Source organism: Haliaeetus leucocephalus, unplaced genomic scaffold (genome assembly GCF_000737465.1).
Source record: "Haliaeetus leucocephalus isolate CR32 unplaced genomic scaffold, Haliaeetus_leucocephalus-4.0 Scaffold1, whole genome shotgun sequence".
Taxonomy (NCBI): Eukaryota; Metazoa; Chordata; class Aves; order Accipitriformes; family Accipitridae; genus Haliaeetus; species Haliaeetus leucocephalus.
This window is the reverse complement of record NW_010972437.1, coordinates 4,707,889-4,718,426: the sequence shown is the minus strand read 5'-3', so window position 1 is coordinate 4,718,426 and position 10,538 is coordinate 4,707,889. Positions and strand designations below refer to the sequence as shown.

The window sequence follows — 10,538 nt, the reverse complement described above, 5'->3', positions numbered from 1 at the left end:
CCCGCTCCTACCCACCGCCGCCGCCGCCTGAGGTCAGGGTCTGGGACCGGCGCGACCGCCGAGCCGAGCCGCCAGCCCGGAACCCCGCCCCACTCCACTCCGCTCCGCTCCGCTCTCAGCCCCTGCGGCTCCGCAGGGGGTGGCGGGGGCCGCCCGCAGCAGGCGGCCCGGCGCATTGTGGGGCTTGTCGTTTGCGCCGGCGGCCCCTCTGCGCCGCGCGGTGAGCCGGGGGCTGTAGTTCTGGGGCGGGAGCCGGGCGGAAGCCATCGGGGTCCTTCCTCAGTCGCCGCTTGATTACACGCGGGGCTGTCGCCCGTCGGCCTCGGGCGGCGGCGGGGAGGAGGAGCGCCGGAGGAAGCGCGGGGCGGGTAAGAGGTGCTCGGCGCCGATTCGGGGTGGCTCTGTCGCCTCAGGGGCAATTTAGCGAGCTCCCCCCTCTCTGTCCCCTCGCGTTAACCCCTTCAGGGCCGCGCCCCCCCTCCCCTCTCCCTCGGGGCCGTTCCCCGCCGAGCCGCGGCACCAGCCAGGCTCTGCTGGGGCGCCCGCTGTGCTTGGCGCAGGCTGCCGAGGTACGGCGGGCCGCGGTGGGCATCCGGCGGCTTCCATGCGGTTGGTGGCGTGGGAGGAGGGCGTCTGAGGGTGAGGCGGCGTCCTGGGCCGGCCGGCCTTGCGGCGCCGGGGAAGCTGTGCTGTCCCGTGCAGCGTGCCCTCCGGGGAGGGGAGGCAAATAAAGAACTCCTCTTCCTTTCTGGTGTTGCAGCTGACAGAACTGTTTTCGCGGTGGTAATGTAGATAGAAGCCGTGTTAAGCTTTACCCGTCCAATAAATGTGCTTAGGTTGCAGTCGGGTGCTAGACTCTGGCTGCGAATGGTGGCTGCGACTGCAGGCGTGGTGGCTGCTGTGACCTTCAGCGTGCGCCAGAGTCCCTTCCTGCGCTGGCAGTACCCACAATGGTATGGGCTCTCCTTGGACGTTTCTCTCACCGCTCTTAGAAGGCAAAGCTTGATGACGTTCTAGTTGTGGCCCTGCTTACGCGTGGGTTTGAGGGCAAGGAGATTTTGGTTTCTATCCGGTTTTTAATCGCATTGTTACATTCTGATTAGCTGATTGAACTGTAGTATCTGTCAGTAAATGTCTTTTATTCTGTCAGCCATCCTAGTGCAAAAGTGCTATGTGGAGTTGCATCTTTGTGGTTTTATTTTTTTAATGCAATCTTCCACTGTAGGCTGTTGCATACGTGCTTTTTTTTTTGGTCACATTTCAGAGTTACTGGTGACTGATTGTGAGAGTCTGATGCAGGTACTTAACATACTAGTAAATAACTTTTCACACATTACAAGGCAACATAGTCAATTTTAGGTTTGCTTTCAGATACTTGTTATCTTTCAAAAGACGTGTTTCTGAGTAAAAGTAGGTAGACTTCTTTTTAATGACAGTTTAGCACTGAAGCTAAATTGGAAAAAAAAATCAATTTCCAATATCTGAAATTCGCCAACTCTCTAGTGATGGTGTCATCTATTAGAACTGTATCTATTTATCAAATTTCTGTTATGAGTATCTGAAAATATGACTTAAAAAGTAGAGTGGAAAATGACAGACTTTTCTGACAGTGGTTTGCCTGTAATAGAGGGCTTGCTGGGATGAATATTGTGCAGTAGGAGGGCTGTCTTTCAGGAAGGAAAAACGTGATTCATTGATTAGTTTTCCAAGACGACACAAAAATAGCATTTTCACGGAGATTGTTACAAAAGAGATGACAGATCCTTTTATCTGGTTAGATTGCTAGTGATACGCTTGTGACTGAGTCATATAGATCAGTCTGGTTTATTCTAATAAATACAGAATTGTAACTGTTAAAATGCTGAGCACTGGCTGGGGTATATAATAAGAAACTTAAACCACTTCCTTGAGTGAATTCAGCTATGCATCAACTGAAAGAATTAGTGATTTCAGGTAACTTAAATGTTATTTAAGTTCACTTCAAGTATACTTTATAGAGAACAAGCTTCAATTTTAAAAGAAGCCTCTAACAACTTTTATAGTGAAATATTAGTACAGCACTTGCCTCAAGAGCATGTATCACATTTTTGTACTCTCTAAGCAACAGATACTGGATTCATGACAGTTCCTTTTTTCTCTGAAAAAGAGATTGTTTCCCCTGCGATCATAACATTACTACATGTATACGTTATTTCTTGCAGGTAGACTTTTTTCTTCTGAAAGAAGAAAACCTGTAAGAAATAATGTGTACACATAGTAATGTTATGATTGTGCATTTATGGAAAATAATTAGGAATTGATAAAACTTGATATGGGTATTTCATGGAGGTAGCATTCATAGTTTCAGATGAAATTAGACTTCAGTTAAGTATATGCTATTTTTACACTGTGTGCTAAGGGTGGTATAGACAGTCTCTAAGCATGTAGGACTTAAAAAAAATAATCTTACTATCAAACTGTAGTATTCAACAGTATACATGTATACAAATATATAAAGCATATATACATGTACTTAACAGGTAGTTTTTCTACTTATGGAGAATACGGATTATTACAAATGACTGAAAAGGAGAAACAGTGAGTCTGTCTTGGCATAACTCTGGATGAGAAGGATGAGGGAACTGTTGTGGCCAGCTTCATGACCTCAATGATATTCATCATCCTCTAAGAGGTTTTCTCCAGCTTCCCCGCTGAGTCCTTATCCCCATCCCAAATTAAAAACCATCCAGGAGATGTGGGTGGTTTGGTTTTGTTTCGTTTTCTTACGGTTCCTTTTTTATACCGTATTATTTATAGTTGAAGGTCTGTTGCAGGTTTGCTTATGATTATTATTACTATTAGAATTGTGTTGGCGTATTCTTTTAAATGTTTTTTTTTTTTCTTTACATGAGAGAAACGCAAGCACTAAGTAGGTTTCTGTAGGGATAGTAATGGCTGAAAAGAACAGGTGTTAGGCATGGAGGAAGTGTTAAATGTGATAGACAAAGTTCATGTTGACATAGATTTGTTTTTCAGTATATAGTCCTTTGTCCTTCATTTCATACTATATAGCGTTGAAGGATTTGGCCTCTGCCCCTGAGCACTAGTCCAGGGAATGTTTTGGCAGCAATTCAGTGTGGTCATGTTTGCTATAAGAACTGTTTCATTAACCTTGAAATGCAAAATATGTTTATTGTTATTAGTTGGCTTGATGCCATTCCAATTTTAGTAATGGAAAAAGTACTCTGTTAATGACTTGATACAATGTTTTTTTTAATTGCATATTTACATAGCAGTAAATTCAGCATCCCAGAATAATTGACTCATTCAGTTGGCTTTCTTTTGGAAAATGGATGTTGCCTTTTCTCTTAATCAAGTTAGAATCTTCTTTGTTGTTGAAATTTTGTTTGTGTTAATTGTGGCCTGATGTCTTGCATCCTGTAATTGTACAGAGGAGCAGATCTAGTTTAGTCTTTCCAAGTGCTTGTGAGGAGTCAACTGCTCTCAACAAATGGAAAACAGCAGGAATAACAGGATATTTATGTTTGAGTTTGGATGGTTGTCAAAAAGATGCCAATATTTTGGATATGTTTTTAACTTTATGCACAAAGAAATGAACCCATTTGTTCGTCTACAGTTTCCAGCAACTGATAAACCTGTAAAACTCATAAAAAAAAACTCATAAACTTGTAAAAGCAATTCATCTCACCTTTCTGATAATTCAAATTTGAATTAGAGTTCTCTAGTGCTAGAATGTCTTCAGAATTACATTCTGAAATAAGATTGAATTGTTCAAAGCAGTAGTTATAAAGAGAAGACAATTTTAAATATTTTATAGCTATTTCAACTTTTCAAAGGCTTTACTCAATATTGCTTTTGCAAGTTAATCTTGACTGACATCTTGCAACTCATTGAAGGAAAAACTAATAAAATCTCCGATCATGTGGTCAGGAGAGCTCATTTTGTCTCTTTGCTACGAAGATCAAATAATGTGTTGAAATATCAGTGTTTTAATGAAATATGTGATTCCTATTCTTCTAGTTTTTCTTTTTTTAACCTATACGTTATGACATCTTAACCATTTAGTAGACAGTTGATGTGTATTTCTCGTAATGCTTTTAACATGTTTTTCTAGCCTGTCTTATTTTTTTGTTGGCTATGCTTTAATTTTTGTAGTTTTCATTGGGAGTTTTGTCATGTCTTTTTATAACATTGGTGAACACTAAGACTGTTGTTGTTTGGCTCATAAGTGATAGTCCTCCACGCTTTTTAAAATAATTCTTGGAATGAATGGGCTCCAGCATTGCCTTTTGAGTTTCTTTTGCATTTCCCATGCACAGATGATCTAGCAAACCTCAGAGCAACTTGGATTCTTTGGGGCAGATGCGAAAGGCCTAGGACTAGTTCTCACTTCTACACAATGTCTTTTTCTTAGGTGTGCTATAGGTACTGCTGGTTTTAGCTTACTGTTTCAAGCTGCATGATAGTTGAAATGTGAAACGCACATCATGCAGTCAAATTTAATTTAGAGAGCACAGAAGTACACAGATTGAGATAGATATGTATGTATTTACATATATAAAACGTTGTCTGATACTTCTGTTTCTCTTGAGCCTTCCTTGAAGAAAGCCTCCTGAGAGCACCACTCCTGCATATAGGCTGTTCTCCACTATTTGAATTCTCCTTGGTTTTTCCATGTTCAGTTAACCTATTTGTAAAACACTCAAACATCAATGGGAAATTGGCATATGAGGGAGTAGGGGGACAAAACTGATAAGAAGAATAACTGTGTGGAATGAATATAATAAATTTACAGTGCAAATAATCTTTATAAATAAAGATTAAAAATAATACCTGAGAAAGTTTTCTGGCTTCTGTTTTGGACACGTCTTTCAGCATGATTTAACAGTTTTAATTTCTAGACTGTCTTTTTACAGCACGGTCATGTATTTTAAAGCCATGTTGTAAATTTTATGGGTTTTATCCAAATGTATTTAATTATAGTTGTAACTTACAGAAGGAATCTGCACTTAGGAAATAGTTTCATAGCTGCAGAGTAAAAGGGTCATGGAGTTACTTTCAGGGTGGTACTGCACAGTGCATTAGCCGGTTGAATTTCCAGAGAAGTTGCCCCATGGCACACTAAACTAAAGCTATGATAAGCATTGGAAATGTGAGCATTAATTTTTATTGTGTTTGCTTATCTAGCAAGCTTCTCAAAGGTTCTACAAATGAGGTTGCCTTTTCAATTCAATAGCTTGATGTTGGCCTGATGCTCTAGAAATTTGAGCCAAATGATGTTTTTCTTTTTCTTTTTTTTTGCCCCTCTTTGGCTGACCTGAGATTGACCCGCAACAAATAGTGTTTCTGCTTTGCACTACATAGAAGAGAGATTAAATCCAACCTTGAGAGGAAGTAGCGTTCACTTTTACATTATTGAAACTCAAAGGAAGAAGATTCAATCAGAGTTGTGAAGAAACTGTCCTATGCCACTGAATTTTGCCTTGCTCTATGGTGACTACAGTGATAAAATCATCTTGGCTGTGTGAATCTACAGCAGACTTAAGTGTTGTCTTCTGCTGTATTGAGTAGTTTTAGATATTTGTGTGTGTGTGTGTAGTTTATGCTTTCCAGCAATCCATTTAAAAAACAGCCTCTTGAAAAAAATCACAAACTAGTGTTAGAAGCAGCTATACATTCAGATAGCAAATGTTTCTGAAGTCTGTCTTGCTGTTTTTAGTAAGTGTCTAATATGGATAATAAAACTGGTAAATGAAGTACATATATAAAGAAGTAAATGACAAAGCAAGAAGATACTGCTCACAAGTGTGAGCTGACCTTAATGGAAAAAAGTTCTTTTTAGATCTCCTGCCAAAGTCCACAAGCAGATGAACTGGCAGGCTCCAGGCTTTCTTTAAAAAGCTCCTGCACTGTCCACTTTGATCTTGTCAAGTAAGAGGTTGCTACAGACAGCAAGAAAAACCTGAGACTATTGTGCTTGGTGATGGGAGATCTTAGGGAAACTGTTAAGAGCAAAATTGAAATTAATGTAAGTTTTCAAGAGAATTTTGTGTTTGAGTGTAGGAGGACCTTTGTTCTCTTTCATTTTATATTTTCCTGTCATCTAGGACTACTCTTGTGTTTTGCATGGAAGGTGATTGATCGGTCTTGTCAAGGGATCAGCAGAATTTTTACTTTATTAAACTGTCCTGATAGGTTATCTCATTTAGTCATGGTAACTTCATTTCTGGTTTAAATGAGTCTAAAGGGGAAGAGATTAAAGCAAACAGTCCTATAAAACTTTTTTTTTTAACAATCAAAATGCTAAGAATGACAGTTTTGAAGTCCTGCCTTTAGAATCCATCACTTTAAATTAATTTGGTAGCCTGAAGAAAATTTCTGTTTAGTTGGAGCTGCTGTCCTTTAGAGTAAAAGGGAAATGCCTCATTTCAGTGAATGAACCTGTCATACACTAAATATTATATGGAAGAGGAGGAATGGTATAGACAAATAGGTAATTGACAAAGTCGATGCTCAAGGTGAGATGTTATGTCTGCAGGGAAAAGACATATTTTTAATGCTACATTTTACATGTAATGTGTAAACTGAGGATTAAAATGTTTGGGGTTTTTTTTTGTTTGTTTTTTGCTTTAGTTTTTTTTGGTTAAATGATAGTACAGGAAGGAGATTCAGACTGAAAGAGACAAAGTCACATTAATTTCCCTGTCTTGTTTGAAACTTTGGCATTCTCTTTATTTCTAGATGATGGATGAGCTGAGAAGCTTGTGAAGCTTACATGAAATATCCTATAGATACTTCTACTTATCAGTAGTAGCCCAGATGAAATAAGCATGTCCTAAGATGACAATAGGTCTGGAGTATGAACCAGTCTACAGAAGTGAGTTGATGCCAGATTTGTTAATGTCTTGGTGGCTTGATGGCTCTCAGTTACTCTCTCTCTAAACCAAAGTCATCTACCAAAGCAATAAAGGGATGGTGCACAACCTGACAACAGAATGCTATTTCCAAAGAAGTGAACTGTGAAGAAAGGACTCATGAATTTTGATCACGGGGTCTTAGAGACCGTCTCTGGTAAGTTGAAGAATTAACTGTTACAAATCCTGAATGTGTCTAACATGTTATAGAACACCAACCTGAAGACAACCTGAAGTTTCGCATTCATTGTATTGCTTATCTGATAGTGTAAATGAATAAAAATGGTGAGTCCTCTTAACTAGCTTGTAAAATCAGCTTCCACTCTAAAATGTTGTTTGTAAAATTCTTGGTGTCAATAATCAACATTGACATTTTTCCATTGAAAGATACGGAAGGTAATACTAATCTTTAGTGGAAATGTTGGAAAGATAATAATCATATACCTTTGATATGCAGTATTTTAGCAACTTAGAATTAATGTTTTGGGGTTTTTTTTGTAGTAATTATGAAGAGGTGGGGGGAGGGGGAGCAGACACAGGAAGGGCTAAACTTCCTTTCCAGGATTTTGAGTATCATGTTTCTCAGACTGTGATTCTGTATGGATGATAATGGAATTTTATATTTGTTCCCTAATTCCAAGGCAGTATTCAGTTGATTTTTATAGTTACTTTAAGATTATTTACATCTGTGTTCATTACCAAAAAAAAAAGGATAAACAGAAGAACAAGAAAAATGTGAATTTCCTTCAGAAAAGGGAAGTGTAACCATGTTAAAGCCAATGAAGCCTTACAAAATCAATAGCTGGTAAAATGTAGGTCTCTGTTTTAGCTCAATGAAGAGGAAGAGATAGAAACTGAAACTCATTACATACATCATATTCAAGAAGTCAGAGAGAATCCTGGAAAGCTGGTCTAGCCATGAAGTTGTGGAGTCAATTGGGGGTGAGGAGCTTACAAATATTACAGTGTAAATCAAGTACTGATTCAGTAAGTATTCTGGTAATTTGTCCAGTACAGAATAATTCTTTTCAAATCTACTAAAGGTTTATAAAATGTTTTATAGTATATAGAATTTATATTAGCAATGTTAGCAATGTTAAATATATGTCATATTTAATAGCAATGTACTATTACTGGCATTTACTCACTTTCAGATGTCTGCTCCAGTGAGGACCTTCCTGAGGTAGAGTTGGTGAGCATGCTAGAAGAACAGTTGCCAGATTACAAGTTACGAGTGGATTCTCTGTATCTGTATGAAAATCAAGACTGGATTCAGCCCCCTGCCTGCCATAGCCATCTTCCTGAAATCACTTCTCCAGTTCGTGATGAGGAACCCTTCCGTTACATGAGTGAGTATATCTGGGCCTAGGCTTTTTTTTTTTTTTTTCCATTTACTGAAGAGAAAACTGTAAACATAAAATTAATATTATTAATACTATAAAGTGTTCAAGTCTAGAAAACTTTGGACAGGTGGAAGAAAAAGCTGAGTTCAGGGGAAGTGCTTATAGTTCAGCACTGCACTTCTAAGGGCTGACCTAGCATGTTCCGTGGCTGCCTGATCATTAGATTTCACGTAGAAATAAGAGTTGGAACAACTGATAGTGAAAAAGAGGCAGGAACCTAGAATTGCATTAGATTAGATGTAATGTGAGAGGCATGGAGTATGCAGCAGCTCTGTTTTCAGGAACGTGAATGATGCTGTGGTTCTTTTGTTGATGTTTGCCCTGATGTTTTGTGTCAGTGTGGCTTTTGAAATGCTTTTAATGATACGGTTTCATCTGGAGATAGAAATGGTGTGAATGCCAGATAGGTGGGTAACAGATCGGTGTTGATCCCTGCCTTCCAGTTTTGAAAATACTAAGTAACTTATCCTTAAACCTAGCAGATCATAAGAAAGAAAATGCACAGCTTCCGATCACATGAAGAAACCTTTAATATGTTAAAAATCAAATGTATAGAAGGGTGCCAGAAGAAATGAACACTTACTTGCCCGTAGTTAGAAATGGGGAAGTCCTGGTTCCTCCATATATTGGAACTATTGGAAAAAACCACTTGGGAGAGTGAACTTGGTATTTATATACAATCTGTAATGATTACCTCTTCTTCATACATGCCACTTCTGAAAGGGTTTTGTTGTTGTTGTTTGTGCTTTAAGCCTCCACCCAGGGTGTATAGCAAATGAGTAAGTAAAAGTAAAATATTACCTCCTAAGAATGCAGTACTCGACAATTTAAAGCAATCTTGTTATCAGTTGAACTTGCAGGCTTAGAACTCTCTTTAACTGTGGAAAGTGTTTGGAAAGCTGCTTAATGTTTATTGCTCGGTCTGTTTCTGATAATAATATTGCAAGCATAAATGATTTTTCAGCTGAGTGAACACTTTTGTAGTTCACTGAAAGCAGTTGTGTAGTCAGTGGGGTGTGTACTTGCCTCTAAGTTTTAGTTATAAAGAGGTGGGATTGGAGTCTGTCAGTGGTGGAAGGAAATCTACATCAAAGGTGGCTCTGCTGGAGCTCTCCAGTCAATACCTGCAGTTCCAGTGTGATGAAGCACAGAGCTCAGAGAAGGACCTTCAGTCAGTGTGAGCCTGCATTTCCAAACTGCAGTGAGAGGGAGGGGTTTTATAAACAATGTTTTAACGAAGGTAGTCATGTATTATTTGGCTGTCAAGGTACTACAGAAGGTGGTGTCTTCCTCTTTCACCCAGTGAGAAGTTCTTTTTAATTATAGAATGTGTCCTGTGAAAATAGTAAACTGCCTGTGAGAGTTTTATGAATAGTTGCCGTAGATGTTTTCTTGACACTTTCAAAAATGAGCTGTAACAATGACTGACATTAAGTCAAGAGATAACTGTTAGGCACAACATACAAAACTAATTCTATCATTTAAGAACACTGTCATAACTGTTGAGTCATATAAACTCAAGATAAATGCAGTTTATGTTTCTCTTAGAAAATGTCCAAAGAGATTGAATGTAGTAGTCATCATACTAGCTTTTTTGAGCCTAGTAACTTCAAGGGAGATACTGAGAAGGTCCCAGACAAATACAGATGTAAATCAAGATCTAGTTATAATCATTGCTGAGTAGCTTGTTAGGTGAAATTTGTATCTTTTTCTGTTGACCGGAATTGGCAATAAACGTGACAATGACACTCTTGAAGCGTAACCTGGGTTTTTTATATATGTCTCCCCCTGCCTATATATGTATGGAAACATTTTTATAACTTTTTCCTAAAGAGAATGCTAAACTCATGGTTTGAGTGAATTTATAGTTGACATCCAAGGTAAAAAAAAAATAAAACAATGCAACAGTTATTGCACTTGTGCTCCTCCTCTTTTTACGGCTGCTGCTGCCTATTAGAAGGTTTATCCAATGACCAGTTGAGTTCCCACTGGCAATGTTTCCAGTGAGGTGGAAGAATATTTTCTGCTTCAGCTGTGGTGGCATAAGAAACCCTGAATGACAAAAAGTCTGTCCTTAGAACTACCTTGTATGTGTGAGTAAAGGGACATGGCACAACATAACAAGAATATTAACCAAAATGAAGAGATGCTTGCAGCCTTCACTTGGCAAGGTGAGTGAGGAGAGATTGCGCATGTGTGTGCTCACAAGAGAGAATCATAA

At 39.0% G+C, this 10,538-nt stretch overlaps 1 protein-coding gene across 3 annotated transcripts in view; it reads left to right on the top strand.

The window, feature by feature from the left end:
- The first annotated feature begins 257 nt into the window (after nucleotides 1-257).
- The window catches only part of TRAK2 (trafficking protein, kinesin binding 2), a 27,098-nt gene continuing 16,817 nt past the window's right edge, over nucleotides 258-10,538 (top strand). For 2 of the 3 annotated variants that reach the window (XM_010564824.1, XM_010564808.1), the window contains exons 1-3: nucleotides 258-368; nucleotides 6,742-7,071; nucleotides 8,069-8,263. In XM_010564824.1, coding sequence (XP_010563126.1) covers nucleotides 7,035-7,071; nucleotides 8,069-8,263 — 232 coding nt within the window. In that variant the 5' untranslated portion in view covers nucleotides 258-368; nucleotides 6,742-7,034. Of the gene's footprint in view, nucleotides 369-836; nucleotides 954-6,741; nucleotides 7,072-8,068; nucleotides 8,264-10,538 lie in introns of all 3 variants that reach the window. The other variant, XM_010564817.1, reaches the window with a different exon arrangement.